This window comes from Pipistrellus kuhlii, unplaced genomic scaffold (assembly GCF_014108245.1).
Source record: "Pipistrellus kuhlii isolate mPipKuh1 unplaced genomic scaffold, mPipKuh1.p scaffold_m20_p_5, whole genome shotgun sequence".
Taxonomy (NCBI): domain Eukaryota; kingdom Metazoa; phylum Chordata; class Mammalia; order Chiroptera; family Vespertilionidae; genus Pipistrellus; species Pipistrellus kuhlii.
In genome coordinates, this window is record NW_023425551.1 from 18,605,583 (window position 1) to 18,624,565 (window position 18,983).

The following is an 18,983-nucleotide window of genomic DNA, read 5'->3' on the forward strand; positions in this document are numbered from 1 at the left end:
ACATCACCTTTATCATATACTAGCTTTTGGTTTGCATATGGATTCACTTTTAAACTTTAGTGTATTCTATTGATTTATTTTTCTATTTATTTACACCTACACCAACACCCTAATGTTTTAGTTTTTTAGCTATTTAGTATCTATAAAAGATGTTCTGTTTTCTTCTCAGCAAATTTGACATTACTGGCTGCATTGTACATCTTGAAACACAATTTTCCTTAGATTCTGTGACACCATATTCTCTTTTTTATTCTTATGTTGCCACTCTGTACCATAAGTTTATAGGCTTCTCTTTCTTTGTCTATCCCTTAAATATTAGGGTCCCTTTTGGTTTTTCCCAGACTGTTTGCTCTTCTCATGCCAGGCACACTTCCTCAATGATCTCATCAGCTCATATGGCTTATTTTACCAATATATTGGTACTCAAAACTGATACAGCCTAGATTTTTCAGCTCAGTTTCATAACAACATATCCATTTCTTCTTTGATGTTAAGTTCAAAACTGAACTCCTCATCTTCCCCCTGCCCCAGACTTAATAAGTGGCATACAAGTTGAGTGTCATCCTTGACTGTTCATGTTTATTCTCCTCTCACAAAGAAATCTCTCATTTTCACCTTCAATATGTCATCAAATCCTATTGACATTTCCTAAACAACTGTCAAATCTGCTCATACTTCTCTTTTCACATTACCACCAGCTTATTCCAAGCCACTATACTTTTGTTCCTGGTTTTCCTGTCTCTGGACTTTCCTTTTCAGGCCTCCACACAACTGTAAAGTAATATTTTTAAATATTTCAAAACAAATTTGATAATGTTCTTTATTATTTTTTTAAAATATATTTTATTGATTTTGTACAGAGAGAAAGGGAGAGAGATAGAGAGTTAGAAACATTGATAAGAATCATCGATCAGCTGCCTCTTGCACACCCCTTACTGGGGATATGCCCGCAACCAAGGTACATGCCCTTGACCGGAATTGAACCAGGGACCCTTCAGTCCCAAAGCCAACGCTCTATCCATTGAGCCAAACCGGTTTCAGCTGATAATGTTCTTTATTATTTAAACTCTTCAATATATTCCCATTTCTCCTGGAACAATGTCCCAATTTCCTAATATGATTAAAAGGCCCCATATTTTATTCTTTATCACTGTAACCAAACTGAACTTGCTTTGGTCCCTGGAATGAATTATGCTCATTTTCATCTATCTGTCCTTGTCAGTATTATCACCATGGTATGCAACACTTTTGCATCCCTCTAGTCCCACCTTTTATTGAAGTATCTCCTACTCATCTAAGGTATCCCTTCTTTTTGTCAGAGTACTTCTGACAACCTCATCTCAGTAGTCACTGTCTTCAGGAAGGAGCCTTTATTGAGTTAAAGATACGATGTTGATTTCTCTCCCAAATTACCCTGAATTTTCCATTATATTACTCATTCTATTGTATTCTAATCACATGATTAATAGTCTATATTCAGACCATTTTGCTAATAACAATACACTACTGCTATTTAAATTCCCTAACGCACAATCCTTTAATAATCTCTCATTTCTTAATAAGTAAAGTTCAAATTCAGTATTTAATTTTGTATAATTTTGTACTAATCTGTCATGTTGAGGTCATACATAGCATTCCTTTTCTATATCCTATACTCCCATTAAACTTAACCTACAGGTCAGTCTCTCAAATAGCATATGTTTTCCTGGCTTAAGACAAATGAAATCTCCAACCTTATGCAAAGCCTTACCAAATTTCTCCTTGTGGAAGTAACCTTGCCTTTCTTTGAATTTATATTGTATCTTTTCCACTTTCAGGTACTTGTTGCATCTTTCCTTGTATTACTATTATTCGAACATGTGGTTTATACTTGAAAATGAGCATATAACACTTAAAAGAAGAGATTACATCTTACTGATCTTTATCAATAGTATTTTAAACATATGCCACTTATACTCAGTATTTATTAAACAAATTCAATATCTGAAAGGTCACTAGAAAGTTTATCTTTCTAAATATGCAGAAAAGAATCATATCATCTATTCCATTAATAGAGAAAATAGAGAGTTGAATCGTAAAGGAAAGAAAATGACTAGGAGTGGTCATTTCCATGAGTCATGGGCTATTTAAGAGGAGGATTTGGGAAGAAAATGAAAAGGCTGAAATAAGATGGTTTCTTTTAGATTATTTTTATAACTAATAAATTACAGAAAATGTGGTCTCTTCAAATGTTCTTTTTCAAAGAACACTCCAATGAATGCATTAAGTAATGCTGCCTCAGAAAACCAGTTAGTATTTCAAAGTCTTATTAGATGAAAATTACTGAGTATTGTGGAAATGATTACATAGATATAGATATAGATGTAGATATACATCTATCCTTAAAGTTTTTTCAAGTTGCAAGTGGTAAGGTTTTATATCAGGGAGAGGAGAGTTCACAGTCACCTCTAGGAAATATAGACACTGTATAAGTAACAGAAAGTCAACTTAAATGACCACACACAATAAAGGGAATCAATTGACTCACATAACTGACTATATTTATTCACTTAAGCTACCTATCAGAATGTCTGGTATTTAAACAATATAAATTATTTTCTCACATTTCTAGAGACTAGAAGTCTGAGATAAAAGTGTCAGCTGAGTGGGTGTCTGGTGAGAGCTCTCTTTCTGGCTTGTAAAGTCACCTTTTGGCCCAGCCGGGTGTGGCTCAGTGGTTGAGCATAGATCCAGGAACCAAGAGGTCACTGGTTTGATTCCTGGTCAGGGCATATGCCCGGGTTGTAGGCTTGATCCCAGTGTGGGGCATGCAGGAGGCAGCCAATCAATGATTCTCTTTCACCATTGATGTTTCTATCTCTCTCTCCCTTTCCTTTCCTTTCTGAAATAAATAAAAATATATTTTAATTTTTAAAAAAGTCACATTTTGGCTATATCCTCACATTATGGAGATAGCCCTGATATCTCTTCTTGGAAGAGCACAAGATCTATCAGGTTAGGATCCTACCTTTAAAACCTCATTTAATCTTAATTACCTCATTATGGCATCAACATAAGAATTAAAGAAATGCAATTCAGTTCAGAGCACTGATATTGGAACGTGACTTCTAAGAGACTACCATCTTGGTTATGCATCTCTCTCTGTGGTTACTCTTTTTTTGTCTCCCTTTCTGGATCATCCTGATTTTCCCAACATCTGAACATTGGAAGATTCCAGAGTCCAAAATTTAGATCTTGAGTCTATTCTCATTTCCCAAGTGATTTCATGCCCTCCCATGACTTTCAATATCATTTCATCTACCCATGGTTTGCCAGAATTGTATCCCAATTGCCCAGATGACATTCCTATTTGGATGCCTCATTAATACTAGAGAGGTAACATGCTGCTGTCTGGTATCACTTTAATTCATGATGATGAAATTCAAATAGGTCCTTGGTGCTTTTGGCCATCATACTTCTCTGATAATCCTGCTCTTTACTGTCCTAAATGCCAATTTCACATCTTCTCTCCTCATACTTCTACTATTTCTCATATCTTTTCTTTTAGCCAATATTCCTAATTTTTATTTCACTGAGAAATTAGAAGCCACAGAGGACTTCCACAATCCTGTACCATCATCAAAACCCACCTCATAATATCTCTACAATTTACTCTGCCTTCTCTTGTGTGCTCAATGGATGAATCATCCATGCTTCTTTCTAGAGCCAATCCCTCTATGGTACTGTTCCATCATTACTGCTGTCATAAATTAACACAAACTTTATTAGTTCATGAATCTGTAGGTGGGCTTGGCTAGACACTCTGCTTAGAGTCTTACAAGACTGAAAGCAAGGTGTCAGCAGGGCTGTATTCCTTTCTCGAGGCTCTGGGGAAGAATCCATTTCCAAGTTCATTCAGGTTGTTGGCAGAATCCACTTCCTTGCAGCTGTAGGACTAAGGTGCCTGTTTTCTTTCTGGCTTAGGGCAGCCCTTAGCTACCAGAGGCCTCTCTCAGGTCCTTGCCCATGGATTTTACATTTCAGAAACAGAAGCAGTATGTGGCATACTTTTGATATTTGGAATTTCTCTAACTTTTAATACTGTTGCATCTTTCTCCTGCTTCCAGAGAACTTCCAGAAAGTTCTCTGCTTTTAAGGCTCATATGATTAGATTGAACACATCCAGATAATCCAGGACAATCCCCCGCCATTTAAGAATCATAACTATAATTGTATCTGCTAATTCCCTTTTTTCTGTGTCACATAATATACTCACAGATTCTAGATATTAGAGCTGTGGACATCTTTAGAAGGCCATTCTACCTACCAGACACTCCATTTGTGGTCCAACAATTCTCCCTTCTCTCTTCTGCATCACTAATTATTCCTCTGACTGGATTGTTTTTATCTGCATACAAAATGCTGATATTTCTTCCATGTTCAAAATGTTCCTTAGACTCCACTCTCCCTTCCAAATAATAGCCCCTTTCTCTGCTATCTTGGGGGAAAACACCTTGAAAGAATTGCCTATACTGTTACCAATTCTTTTCCTTTCATTCTCAGTTGATTTTTCACTCTTTCTACTGTACAAACACAGTTTTGACAAGGACATGAATGATTGCATATTCTAAATTCAAAAGTCATTTTACAAAGTTGGTCATTAAAAATTTCTTATCTTTTGAAGGCTCTCAGTCTCCTTCACTATTTTTTCCCCTCGTAACCCTCAGTATTTAATCTTGGACTGCCTGCAGCTTTTCCATCTGTACTCACCTCTTCGATATTCTATCTAGTCTCATGTACTTAAATACCATGTATATACAATGACTTCCAAACTTATATCTATAATCCAAAACTCTCCCTTGAACTCCAGGCTTATATATTCAACTGCCTACTCAATATCTCCATATCTAGGCAAAGGTAACATGTTCACTGTTGAACTTTTCATTTTCCCCTTAAAACCTGTTCTTCCTACTGTCTCTTGGTCAATGTCAGTTCTATTCTTTGTTTGATGGAACCCCAAATTTTGGAAATATTATTGGTTCCTCTCACTAATCTTCCTCCTTTATACCTAGCATCCAATCCTCTTAACAAATCCTATTGTTTCTAACACCAAAATATAATAAGAAGTTACTCACTTCTAACCACCTCCACCGAAACCTTGTCAACACCACTGTGATCTCTGACTTGTTTTACTGCAATACACCTTTTAGTAGGCCCCCTTCTTCCACTCCTACTTCTACACAGTGATCCTGTTAAAATGTGAGTCAGATCACCTCACTCCTCTGCTTAAATGCTATTTCTTCCAAAGTAAATGCCCTACATGAGCTGTGCCTCTAGACCCACTCCCATCTCCTACTACTTGCCAGTCACTCCCACCTCAGAGCCTTTGCACGTGATGTTCTTGATGATCAGCCTGTGATGCTCTGCTTTACTTCTTTCCTCATCACCTTCAAGTCTTGTTCACTTATCACCTTCTCAGTGAAACTTTCCCTCATACTCAATTTCAATTTGTAAACTCCAATCTTATCATTCATACTTCCCTGTGTTACTTTTTCCTCCACAATATTATCATTATTAAATATCCTATATACATTTTAAATTTACTGTTATGGTCTCTTGCCAGAAGAATCAGAGTTTCTCACAGCCTACATCTTGAAATCCTGCCAATTCTACACACACACACACACACACACACACACACACACCACCAGAATCTGGCCCTCTTACCTTCTTCTCCACTGCTTTCACCCAAGTTCAAATCATTATTGCAATGTCCTCATTATTGGTCTCCCTGCTTTTACTCTTATTGCCCTAGAGTCTATTTTCCACACAGAAGAGAGAAGAAATTCCTTCAGATCATAGGTATTTCAGGGTTCAAAAATACTCTAACAGGTTTTTCATCTCAGTATAAAGTCTAAAGCCTTTATGTACAGCCAATAAAATACTTCCTAAGAGTGTCCCAGACATACCTCCCTAAATCCATTTCTTCCCTTTGCTCATTCTCTTCCCGCTACTCTATGTCCCTTATTATTCTTTGAAAATGCCAAGCACTCACCTGTGATAGGTTTTATGCTTCTCTCTCTCTCTGGAATTCACATAACTTGCTTCACTTCAGGCGTCTGCTCAAAGTTCCTTTATCAGAGTACTTCTCTGATCATCATACCTAAAACAGCAAACACACACTTATGCCAACACACAAACACACACACATAATCAACTCTGTGCTGTTTTTTTTAGTATTTTTATTTTTATTTTGAAGCCCTTATTACCAACTAACATTATACATCTACTTACTTTTTATTGCCCATCCTCCCCACTACCCAAAATATTAACTGCATGAAAGCAGATAGTATCTGTTCACTACTGTGTCTTCAACATCATGATGAACTCCCACCACTACAGGCTTGCTTAACCCAGCACATAAGATCTTAGAGAGATATAAATACCTTTTTTATCCAATAATCAATATTAATATTTAAAAAGGGACTCTGGACTTCTTTAGTGTTGTGCCTACTATGCCTAAAGCATTGTATGTGTACAGCAATGGAGAAATCTGGTTGGCCAGTATGAATCACATGCCCCTTAGCGTTCTGCTGTGGGAGGTGGGGGTTGTGGAGAAGTCTATGCAATCCATAGAGAGGAAGGAAAGTTTCCAAAAGAAAAAAGAAAAAAAAAGAGGTTTTATTAACAGAATGGGGTGGGAGAGAAGGGGGAGGCAAAGGGGGAGGCAGAAACAACAGATGGCCACCAGTGAGCTTTTCCAGAGTGGGAAGAAAAAGAAGGGATAAGCTGGGGCCCCCTGGTAGAGAAAATATCCTTAAATAACTGTACCTTCACACACTTGGGGAGAACATGCTGCTATCCTGGGCGTTCCTGTATGGCATCATCGTGCTCTGCTTCCTGAATGACTCCCTGTGGGGAGTGCAGGAGGGATCTCCCCAGCATGAATAATCCTGATGCTTCACCACATAAACTGGAGGAACGACAGAGATCAGCAGCAGCATAAACACGATTTCTATTTTCACCACATAATATTGTTCACCAGCTCATTTGTGCAATTCTGCATTCAGGGCTATAAAGATTAAGCAACACCTCATTTTTTTAGATAAGGTTAAAAATGAATTAGTTCAGAATAAACAACAGCTGTGACGTGGGCATATTTACATACACTCACATTTGGAAAAAAATAAATATAAATGTTGCTGCTATTGTTTAGCTCAGGAGGTTTTGAGTCTTTTATTTTTATTTTTTATATTTCTGTGTTTTTGTTACACTTCATCCCAAGGCATTTAATATTTTTAAAATGTATTCCTGAATATAGAAAATGTTTCTTGGGTTCTCCTGAGATTGGGGTGCCCCGGCTAACCACAGGCACATACACATTCTCCCCATAGTACAGGACTTTAAAATTAATAGCACATGCAGAGGAAAAACTAAACCCTTTGACGTCACTCTTGAAATGAGGAAACATAAACAGAAAAGGCTCCACTCCAGTAAGCTGCCAGAGTGGAAGCCGATTGGTCTCTGCCTTTCCTTGCCTGTGGCAACTGACAGCACCTCCCTGCCTCGCAGGCCGGCTGCCTGTTCCCCAGCCAGTCGGTGGGTCTGGGCACTGCAGCAGGCTCGGCTCTGTCCCAGCACTTGTCTGGGAGAACAGTGGTGTACTCACCCAGAGAGAATCTCTCTTTCCACCTTCCTTCTCGATCTCTCTGTGTGCTTTCTGTGTTCCTTTCTTTTTTTTTTCTTTTTTTCTTTTTCTTTTTTTTTTTTACTTAATTATATTCCTAATCCTGGATGAAGTTGCTGGATTCTGCAGCACAAGTCTTCATGAACAAGCAGCACCGGTCAGAGATTTCACGGCATTCAAAGGTCACAGAACTGCCACTATGGTTAAATGTCTTGTTTAATGGTTGAGGTAGGTACAACAAATTTAAGCAGCAAGCTCCTTTTTCTTAGAGAACGGAACCACAGAGAGATGGCAGGAGTTTTAAAGTGAACCTGTACATATGTGCTTTTTGGTCTGTAATTGTTACTGTAGCAGTCAGCTTTTGAATTTCCTTCCTTTTTCTAGGCGAACTGACTGAACATTATCACTTAGCCTGAATTAACTGTTTCATTCCATCCAGTCTGATGAGAGACTCAGATATTTTCACTGTACTTTGAGTCCCCACTGAGGAGGACTGCTTTCTTTTTCTTTCTTTCTTTTCTTTTCTTTCTTTTTTCTTTTTTTTTTTTTTTAATGAATGCAATATTTCTTTCCAATGTAAATCTTAGTATTGGGTCATTTTTCTTTTTGGTGGGACAGGATTGGAAAATATTGGTAAAGAGATTGGTGGAGCTTACGGAAGAGGAAAAAAGCAAATCAGTGTTTCTCTCGAGTTGGTTATGTTGGTTGATAGCATACTTCAAGATGAAGAAATTAGGGAGAGAAGAAGAAACTGGTAATGAGACTGAAGGTAGAAAAATCTCTAGAAGGCGTGTCAGAAAAATGAATTCTTGAGGAAAATGGACTTTACCACCTTGTTGCTTTTTAAAAAAAATGTTCTGGATGTAGAAGTCAGTAGGGCAGTTGCAGGCACTGAGTTATATGACCAGTGATTTAAGTCTTCTTATTTAAAAAGGAAAATAAAAGCTTCTTTATTAGCACTACAAATCTTCTAATTATCTTTTTTTTATAATAGTTGAAATCAGAGTGAGGTTTTTAATTGGGGACTTAAGTGATTGAGTCTGAATCCTAATTAATCGTCTGTCGCCAGGCTGACTGTTAATACGTTGGAGTGAATCTCTGCACCGGAAGGCAGGCATATGCACGCATATACAGTAAACACTTTAAATGCTGCAGGAAGCAGGGCGATGAAACCCAGGGCTGATGTTGTTTTCACTAGTGCGTTACTATTATGTGTTGAGGGGAAACCCTGCTAGAAAGCATTCCTTTGCAAAGTCAGTTTTTGTTAAAGCAATTCAAGTAATAGATGGTTAACATGAATTTAACTTATTACCCTGCTCAAAGTTATGCAATAGCACGTAAGACAGGATTATGTGAAACCATTACTCTGTTTCAAAATTTCTTGCTTGTTTTTTGTTTGTTTGTTTGTTTGTTTTTGTTTTTTGTTTTTTTAAAAGGGTTTCTGTTCTCAATATTGAAATTTTGAACACAGGATCGTGTTAGCAGTGATATTAAACAGGGTATCACATGCACAGTGCATTTCAAAGGGTTAACAAGATTAACTGCATCTGACTGTAATGTACCAAGTTGAGAACTGCAAAAATATTAGCTCTGAAATGCAGAGGATGTGCTGTGAATGGACAATTGCCTTTCTGCAGCGCCTAGTGGGAAAACAAGGACTTTATGTGTTGCAAATGTCTAACGCAGCTCCTCCATTTCCTCTGCTTTATCTTTTATTACTGGCTGGTGAAACAAAGACGGGTGTCAGGAAAGACTTGATTGACATTTTCTCGGCTAAAATGAAGTTGCTTTTTGTCTCAAGCAGAAGCCCTGAGTTAACTAATTGCAATTTCAAAGGCTATATCCTCTTTACAAGGATTTTTACCTATCACTGGAAGCTGACCCATTTCAGAGTGCACTGACTCAGTTGAACAACATGAGACAAAAATCAGTAGTGCCCTGACCAGTATGGCTCAGTTGGTTGGGCATCGGCCCCTGCACTCAAGGGTTGCTGGTTTGATTCCCACACAGGGCATATACCCGGGTTTCAGCTTTATTCCCAGTTGGGGGCATACAAGAGGCTCAATGTTATCCTCACACCCATGTTTCTCTCTTCTTCCTTCCTCTCTCTAAAAATCAGTAAACTTAAAAAATCAGTGATGACTATAGGTCAGCAAATTAGTTGAGAGAAACTCTTTTTGGAATTAAATTACTTAGGGCAAGAGTAGAAAATTCAAGTTGTATCAGGAACAGACATCATTTTAGGGAAACTAATTGCACCAGTACCTCTTTTAATGCCTTATATGGTGTTCAGCACAAAGCTACCCATTGTCAGCTCTCATTAATACCTAGTTAAAATGTTTGCTGAGAATTTGCTATGCTTTACATATTGTAAGTTATTGAAATTATTTTCAAATATGGCATTTTCAACTGTCTTTGAAAAATGTTTTTGGTGTTAATTCAGCCTAAAATGTAATCTAGAAATCAATATATCAGTGGTACAAAGGAGGGCATTCCCATTGTTGTGTTCAGCCAAAACACATCTTACTCCAAACAGATGCAAAAGTACAATGACCAAGGTTTCTCAAGAGGGTAATGTACCATATGAAAAATGTCTCTGCCGAGTAATTAATCTTCCAAAGTCTGACCTGTTCTTAGCCAGGCTCACATCACAGGGGAAGCTGCTTGTTGACTCACAGAACATAGTGTTAGAAGAAATTTATTATGTGGTAAATTAATACCAAACAAGACTAAAAAGGCTTATTTATTATACTAATGAAAACTGTCAAAATTAAAAATCAGAACAGACTTCAGAACTTAGAAATGTAAAAGCTAACAGTTATTCTAAGTGGTTCCACTCACAATGGCTTTTGGGGAGTAACTTATTGGGATACCTTCAATGTACAGAAATTAGAACCCACTGCCCTATGAATTTAGCTCAGGTATCCCATAAAAGTCGACAGATAGGTAGGACTCTCTCTTCTAGGAGACACATTGGGCTGAGAAAGAAGGGACTTGGCTTTTGGAACTGTGATGAGCGCCTCTCTATCAGTGCCTCCCATGGTGATATCCTCGTTTCATCTAAGAATGTGCCTTGAAGAGCACATCCATCATTCACACTGGGGTGGCCATGGGTCCATACCAATGGCTTCTACATGCATCCCAGGCAGCTTTGTCAACATTCCATCTTTGATTCCTGAAATGTTGTATACTTGAGAAACAAACAATATTTAAAAATGGTTGATACAGAAATTTGGGGGGAAGATACAATGTGGTGTTCTGGGAAATACCCGCAATGTCAGGAAATCTCACACAGTGGCTCAGAACTTCCAAAGATGTCATGTGTGAATTAAAGCAAATTTCTTAAACTCTGGAGCCCTCTGTTCCCTTATCTTTAATATAAATACTGGTCCAATACTTCTAGGAGGCCTTTATCCTCTCTAATTTTTGTGCTTTACCCTGGCAAGATTCATGTGGACATATTAGCATTAATTTGTTCTTTTCCTGCCACCTCTCCCATCCTTTATTTCTACCACTTTTCTGTATAGTCTACCTTTACTGTCCAAATTTTCATATTTTCACCTCCAAAATATGCTCATTTCCAAACAAGGCCCTGGGTTTTTGGAATTTCTCCCCAGAAGGACTATTGCTCCCCAATGAAATTCACCTGTTCTTGCCCCAGTGCTCTCTTGTGAGGCTAATGTGCTTCTCTCTGGTGGTGACACTTCCCTCAGATGTTGAAGGGACATGTTCTGTGTTCATTGTTGCTAAGGACTTAAATGCTACACAAGTGTATTCTTCCTAAGTGCCAATCCTAGGTTTTCTATATTATTTCATTCATATCTCTTCAACTCTAATTCTGGTGTCTTTAGAAAATAACTGAAAACATGTTGATAAGTTAATTGGAGTGATCCTCAGAAGACAAAATATTGATGCATTGGTCATCCATTGAATATCCATTCTGAGACCTCGACCTGATGGTACAGAGTTGCTGCCTCATCTTAGTGGTGGGATCTGATGCAATTCAGTTACCCAAATCCTACTTAGACCAAAACATTCCTGCTGGTATTTCCTGTTTATACGTAACATGGAGAATAGAGAACAATGTAGTTTGGGGTAAACCTAAAAGTCAATATTTAATTCTAGATATTCTAATGTATAAATACCCCAATATTTGAAAATTTAAATGCTTTATACATTTACTGTATTTGCACATAGTATAGAAGTATGAAAACAATAACCTCAGCCAATATAGCAGTAAGGAAAGTTTGTCCTTCCTTCTTCTATTCCTCTCTTCTTCTTTTCGTTATTTTGTTTGTTTTGTGGTATTTTTTGTTTTTGTTTTTGTTTTTGATAAGGAGAAGATGAAAAAATTTAAGATAGATAATGAGATTTCGATGGAGTTTACTTTTTTGAAATTTGGAGTAATGTTTGTTTTAGTTTTTCCTTTCTAGTGGTTGATAAATTTGCATAAATTTTTTATTGAAAGTGCTGCTCAAATTGTATTCTTATTAATACCTTTTTGTGTTTTACATTGTCATAATTAACTTATAAATAAGAAATATGTGAAATATATTTCCTATATGAGGAAAATCATCTTTACCTGCCCACTGCTCAGACACACAAAAACAGGACTCTGATGGAAAAAAAGAAGATTACACATGATGTAAATATACTGAAGGGTGGGCAGTGGAGTCCAAGGCTAGTTTGGGGGAGCAGTGTTCCCCTGGGTACAGGTATAGACTTGAGGAGGTTAAGATATGCCTGAATGGGTCAAAAGTTGATATCTAAAGATGCCAAGTTGTCAATTTTTTACATACTATTTGACCATAGTAACTTTTAATCTAAGAAATATCAAATTATATTTGTTTTTGCACTGGTTTATAATATAAATTTTCAGAAACTACCTGAACCCAACAGTAGATGAATTGTTGAATACATTATTTTAAATCAATACAATTGAATTCTACATAGTTATTTTTAAAATGAGGTAGATCTACATGCACAAAACTGGATTTATTTTCAAGATGTAGTAAGTGAATAAAAGGCTACAATAACATTTGTATAACTGCATATACATACTCATACACACTGAGAAAATTTCTGGAAATTCAAATAAAAGAACTTAAATCTGGGTGGAGAAGGTTGAGTATGGGATAGGGAAAGACCTCCTTTACATGAATATACTTTAGAATTGTTCACATCTTATCCTCATGAAATTGGTACATATACAATGGAGAAAATTTACAGATATTTATTATTGTGTGCTATGTAAAGTTGAGAGAAAAGTTGGAAAGTAAAAGAAGAAAGAGGTCTATTTTGGTTTCATATTGCTTCATTAGCAACTTCCTTCAATTCCATGGAAATTCTCCCCTGTGCCTTCCATACAGCTAGGGAGCACTGAGAGTCTTGAAAGTGAGGAGATAGTGAGCCCATCCATCACCCCTGCGTGAGTAACTCTGGGCCAGTCATCACTCTGCTCGTGTGCAAAATGAGAGGCTCAGTCAAACTCCCAAGTTCCTTTCTACTTTTGTGTGTCTAAAACTTTGGGCCTATTGCATGCCTAACTAGTTGAGATATTTCCCCATAAACTGAATATTATTATCTTATTGGTTTAAACATTTTAACTGAATTTGCTATTTAAAAATTGGTGAGTTTGGTTTAATTTTTAATTAATGAAATACGTAAAAACTTAAATTATGCAAATAACATCAAGGAAATCATACCTCACAGATAGACTTTCAAGACTAAAATGTACTATTCACTATTTGTATTAAGATGGGTCGTTGTGTGACAATACAAACAGCTAATGCTTCAGTTTGAATATGATTTATACATCTCTTGGTTTTCCAGGAGGGAAAAGAAAAAAACTTTCATTTCCCCTTCTCATTATGCCACTTGCCAGCTGTGTCCAGTCAGATGAAAGAACTCAGTCATTCACAAAAGTGTGGATGCATTTTCATAAAGGGAGATGCTGCAGTAATACCAAGGTCTAAAGAATGCCTTGATTTAGAAAAGGTCATTACATTTATGAAAAATGTGTTTTCCATGTGATTGAAATGCAGTATTTTTTCCATGTCTTTGAAGCTAGTGTTCTTGCTTTTTCAATTAAATGAAGCTTTTTTCAATTTAGTTTTCACTTTCATTTGGAAAATATAAGTATTATTCATTTTAGGTAGCTAGTAATTTTTATTTTCTATTTTTCTAGACCTTTATTAGTGTGTCTGGAGTAAGGAATAATCTTTAAGTTAAAATAAAACAAAAGAGTTAAACATCAAATAGAAATTTGTGTAATAGCAGTTTTATGTGACCAGAACTAATATTCTAAACTTTTCTTTATAAAATTTTTTATTATTAAAAATTATTAGTCATTTTCAAATAATGCAGTGATATAAATAAAATAATTGATAAATATTGTTCTACTCCAATATTTTTAACTAACCAGCTGCCCATGTGTGGGTGCATTAGAGAGAAATTAAGGGCAAGATCCTTCTTAGACTTGGAGACAAATGTATATGAGAGCTTTTTATGTGATATTCCTGTCAAAAATAAAAACCAAATGTTTATAAAAAAAACACACAAATGTATATAAAAGCTTTTTATGTGGTATTCACATCAAAAATAAAAACAAAAACGAGTTCGAGAACATAGCCTATTTAAAATATGTCTCCTTTAAAGAATGAGGATCAAACACTTTTCAAAGAGCACTGAACTTGGAGCCTAGAGCCCTGGATTCAAGTTCCAGATGCTAGTCTTATCAAGAGTAATACTTTCACGAATTATTTTGCATTTTTTACTTCCAAGTCTGTAAAATGTGTATTTAAAGTGAGGTACTTTACCTTTCTAAAGTTTCTAGGACTTACTATACAGATAGATTGGCTTTCAGATGTAATTAATTACTTAGTGCATAGCACAAATGTCAGGTCACTTCATTCTCAGAACATTCTGTTAGGACAGGATAGGTTATGCCCATTTTAATAGCAAGAAATTGAGATTTATTGAAGTTACAGCTCATAAAATTATTATTCAACCTCAGCATTTTCCACTACATTTTTATTGTTGCTATATGTTTAAAATACTTTATGTTTATAATTCATCTTTAATTACTCTAAACATGAGTTAGAAAAATATGCTTTTAATTTACATTTATATAAAATATTAAAATAACTGTTTCAAAATGTTAAAGCAATCTACTTGATATGTATACACAGGATGTTCTAATACATAGAGGAACAACATTATTTCTTTATTTTATTTATTTGTAAAATATATTTTATTGATTTTTTACAGGGAGGAAGGGAGAGGGATAGAGAGTTAGAAACATCGATGAGAGAAAAACATTGATCAGCTGCCTCCTGCAAACTCCCCACTGGGGATGTGCCCTCAATTAAGGTATATGCTCTTGACCAAAATCAAACCTGGGACCCCTGAGTCCGCAGGCCGATGCTTTATCCACTGAACCTAACCGGTTAGGGCCAGCATTTTTTCATTTTAAATTCATTTACAATGGATGAATCTGACACCTTAAACTTGAGTTTTGCTCTGAGAGACAGTATAGCGTAATGGTGAACAGTAGAACCTGGCACCCTTTGTTGTGGTTCACTTATCAGCTCTATGGTCCTGAGTAAGTTGCTTAATCTTTCTGGGCCTCACTCTACTTATTTGTAAGATGAAGATGCTTATATATCTGTCTCATAAGATTGTAAGATAAATGGGTTTTATTTGTGAAGTGCTTAGAACTGTGTGTGAAAGATAGTAAGCATCATGTTATATCAACTGGTATTATTTGCTTACAAGTTATAAAAAGTATTTCATAGAGTTATAATTGCTTTGTGTATAGTGCTATTGGGTGCTTTAAACATTTAAGAGAAATACAGTTTTTAATTTATTTTTAACTTCCGGTATTAAACTATAGCACACATACCAAAAACTATGCAATATACAAGTGTACAGAATGGTTCACTTATTTTAAGTGAATCTCTGTATAGCCATTACCTAAGCCAAGAAATAGAACATTATTACGTTACTAGAGGCCTAGTGCATGGATTCATGTACCAGTAGGGTCCCTTGGCCTGACTTTCTCCCTTTTACAATCGAGGACCCCTTTAGGGATGTCAGATAGCTGGTTTAGGCCCAATCCCTGCATACCTGATCCAAACAGAAAGTACCCCAATCCTGTGTGTTAAACATCTTTTCCCTGGTAGTCAGTGCAAGTCATAACAACTAGTCAACTGGTTGTTCAGTCACTTAGGCTTTTATATACTAGAGGCCCTTCCTTCCTGTAAAAAATCAATAAAATATTTAAAAATTTGGCTTAATACTTGAGTGTTTTGGCTTAAATTTACTTATGTGCTACTCCATACATTTTCAAACTGATAAGACATTTTTTCGCTTTAGCACAGTATAGAGTAATAATAGTTATTATAATCTATTGAGTAACTAAATAGCAGTTATTTACAGTTTTTATTTGCCACTTCTTCAGATGCTTACAAAAAGGTACATAAGTTGTATTTGTTTTTAACACAACAAATATTTAGTGTTTCCTCTTTAGAAAAATGCACAAAGAAACCCCTAAGTGAATTATTAAGTTAATTTAATGTGTTGAATTTAAATTAAGAAAAAATTTACAAACCTGGTAATTTTGACCCGCCTTTAATTTATTCATAAAATCTAAAGTAAGCAGGGTGACTTAAATTATTTTCTAACTGAAATGGGCTAAAATTTTATCATCTATCTACAAAGAAATCTGATGTCATAGCCTGAGTTAAGGCTTCAGGCTAGGAGACATTTTTCAGTGTGTCCAAGATGAGTTTCAAGTTTCACATAGCTAAAAGTCCTCTGAGTTCTTGACCTTGTCCTGGACCATTGTTCCATTGCTTGATGCCAGCATGGCCATACCAACATTTGTCTCTGATCACGCTAGTGGTTAAATATTTTGATTTTCACACCTTTTGATGCCAATATTTTATCAAGAGAATGGTCTGACAAGTCAATAAGTGGAAACAATTTTAAAAGAATATTGCTAGTAGGCACTGTCATGGACACTCAGAATTATAATATGATATGGTATCTCTGCCTGACCATAGTGCTCAGGCAGTATCACATCTGGGTTCAGTATGTAATCCAAGTGAATTCTTGCACATGCTTAACTGAAATGAATTTTAGACCCAATAGTTTACATTTTCTCTTATTTAATTTAGCCTTAAGTATGCTGGCTTAAATTTTTATTATGAGAGCCTCAGATAAATAATCAGATGATTCTGTTTTTCCGGCCTTACAATATATGTGTCCTCATAAATAGATATAGGTGTTGCCCTAGCTGGTTTGGCTCCCTGGTTAGAACATTGGCCAGATTTGATTCTGATGTAGGACATGTACCTCGGTTGCATGCTTAATTCCAGGCCCTAATTGGGATGTGTGCATGAGGCAACCAATTGATGTATCTCTTTCACATTAATGTTTCTCTCTCTCTCTGTCTCTTCCCCTCCCTTCTACTCTCTCTCTCTAAAATAAATAAATAAATAAATAAATAAATAAATAAACAAACTTTTAAAAAGACATAGGTATAGATATAGACATAGTAAGTAAGTAGTATAAGTATTAGATCAAGCCATGTCACTGAAATGAGTATTTTTTAGCCTCAGTCAAATATCAGTAATTTCATATGGCCCAACCATGTATTTACATATATATGTAAGTGTGTGTATGCAAATACATATGTGGGAATATATAGGCAGACAACAAATTATAAAGCTGCAATGTCTTGGAAGGTAATGTGTTATTTGTAAGATGTCATAATGCTAAGATCATCACTGAAAACTGTCAACTGCAGAGAGATAAATGCTACATACATCTGGCTTCTTTTCACCGTGTGTGTGTGTGTGTGTGTGTGTGTGTGTGTGTGTGTGTACACATTTAGGACGTGGTTCAGTAGTATATTGTGTGCATGTCAGTTGAATAAAGTGAATTTGAGAACAATTGATGAATTCTAGATTTTTTACTTCCACCACTGCTGGGTATCACTAGCATGATGGAGAAGATTGAGGAAGGATAAAGTTGGAGAAGGGAAATGCAGAGAGAAGTTAGAATTCTGTTCCACACATTAAGTTTGGGAAGCGGTGTTCAGGGGAGAGATCAGAACTGAAATTAAATTTATTAATACATATTCTATTTAAAGCCATGGCACCAAATGAGATCACCTAGGTAGACAACATAAATAGGAAGAGGGTGGAGGACTAAGCCTTCCACCAGCTTCCAGAGTCAGGACAAGAGGAAGAGCCAGGAAATGATTCAAGTGCACATGCATCTGATTTGTACATGGTACTGCCTATTGTTGGAATCTTGCCAGAGCTCATGCTTCAGAAGATTCTGTAGACATGAAAGCCTTTTTATACATCCCTGGTGGTGAGGGGCTGAGGCTTCTGGCTAATATCCTAACAACAGGAATTTTCCAGACACGCTTGAAGAATAGCACAAAGAAAGTGTGGCATAAATATGTAGCTCCTTGTGTACTCATAGATGTTTTTATCATGATCATAGTTGTATGTGGCCTCTAATGAGAGCCCAGTGGCTTTAAATTATGCCATTATTGTATACTAGTGAACTGTTACATATAATAGATTTGTGCATATTGAAAGGAAATTAATTAGAAGGTGGCCAGCAGAGTGGGACTGGGTGAGAGGGGCCAGACACACCCTGGAGCCAATCTCCCATGGTCCCTCCTTGGTGTCTGCAGAGTGAGTGGGATCCCTCCAGCAGGTGAGGTTTCTTGGCCTGGCCTGCAGGGATCAGGCTGAAACCAGCTCTCCAACATCCCTTGAGGGATCCTGGAGTACAAGAGGGCACTCTGCAAAGTTGCTGTTATACAGGGTGTGGAACTCAAACACAAGTGTATAGTAAACCAGATTCGGGGCCAACAGTGCCCCAGCAACAACATAACCCATGGCTGAAGGTGGAATTGCATGGCCCCACGAGAATCATTCTCCCTCCTCTCTGGTTTTGGGGTGCACCACCCAAGAACTGCCGCTGCCAAGTCACTGCATCTCAGCAGCTCCTGCATTGAGCGTTTGCCCCCTGGTGGTCATGTCCATCATAGTGACTGGTCGGATGATCAGAGACTTAGCATATTAGCCTTTTATAGATAGATAGATCGATAGATAGATTGAGATTTCCCTTCACTCAAAAATATGGCCATCTTCAGTTTACAAACTCACATTTAGAAAGACTTTTGTTTTAATACAGAAGTCTGTAACTGGATGAGAATTGTTTCATAGACACTTTATTATTTGTGACAGTTCAATGCCCAGCCAGCCCAAAAGCCTACATAACCCAGGATGTG

General features: G+C 36.6%; 1 protein-coding gene across 1 annotated transcript in view; it reads left to right on the forward strand.

Annotated features, from left to right (window-relative positions):
* The first annotated feature begins 7,484 nt into the window (after positions 1-7,484).
* Positions 7,485-18,983, forward strand: part of PDE7B (phosphodiesterase 7B) — a 263,815-nt gene continuing 252,316 nt past the window's right edge. The window contains exon 1 of the mRNA XM_036415211.2: positions 7,485-7,894. Within this exon, the coding sequence (XP_036271104.1) occupies positions 7,874-7,894 (21 nt within the window). The 5' untranslated portion in view covers positions 7,485-7,873. The remainder of the gene's footprint in view (positions 7,895-18,983) is intronic.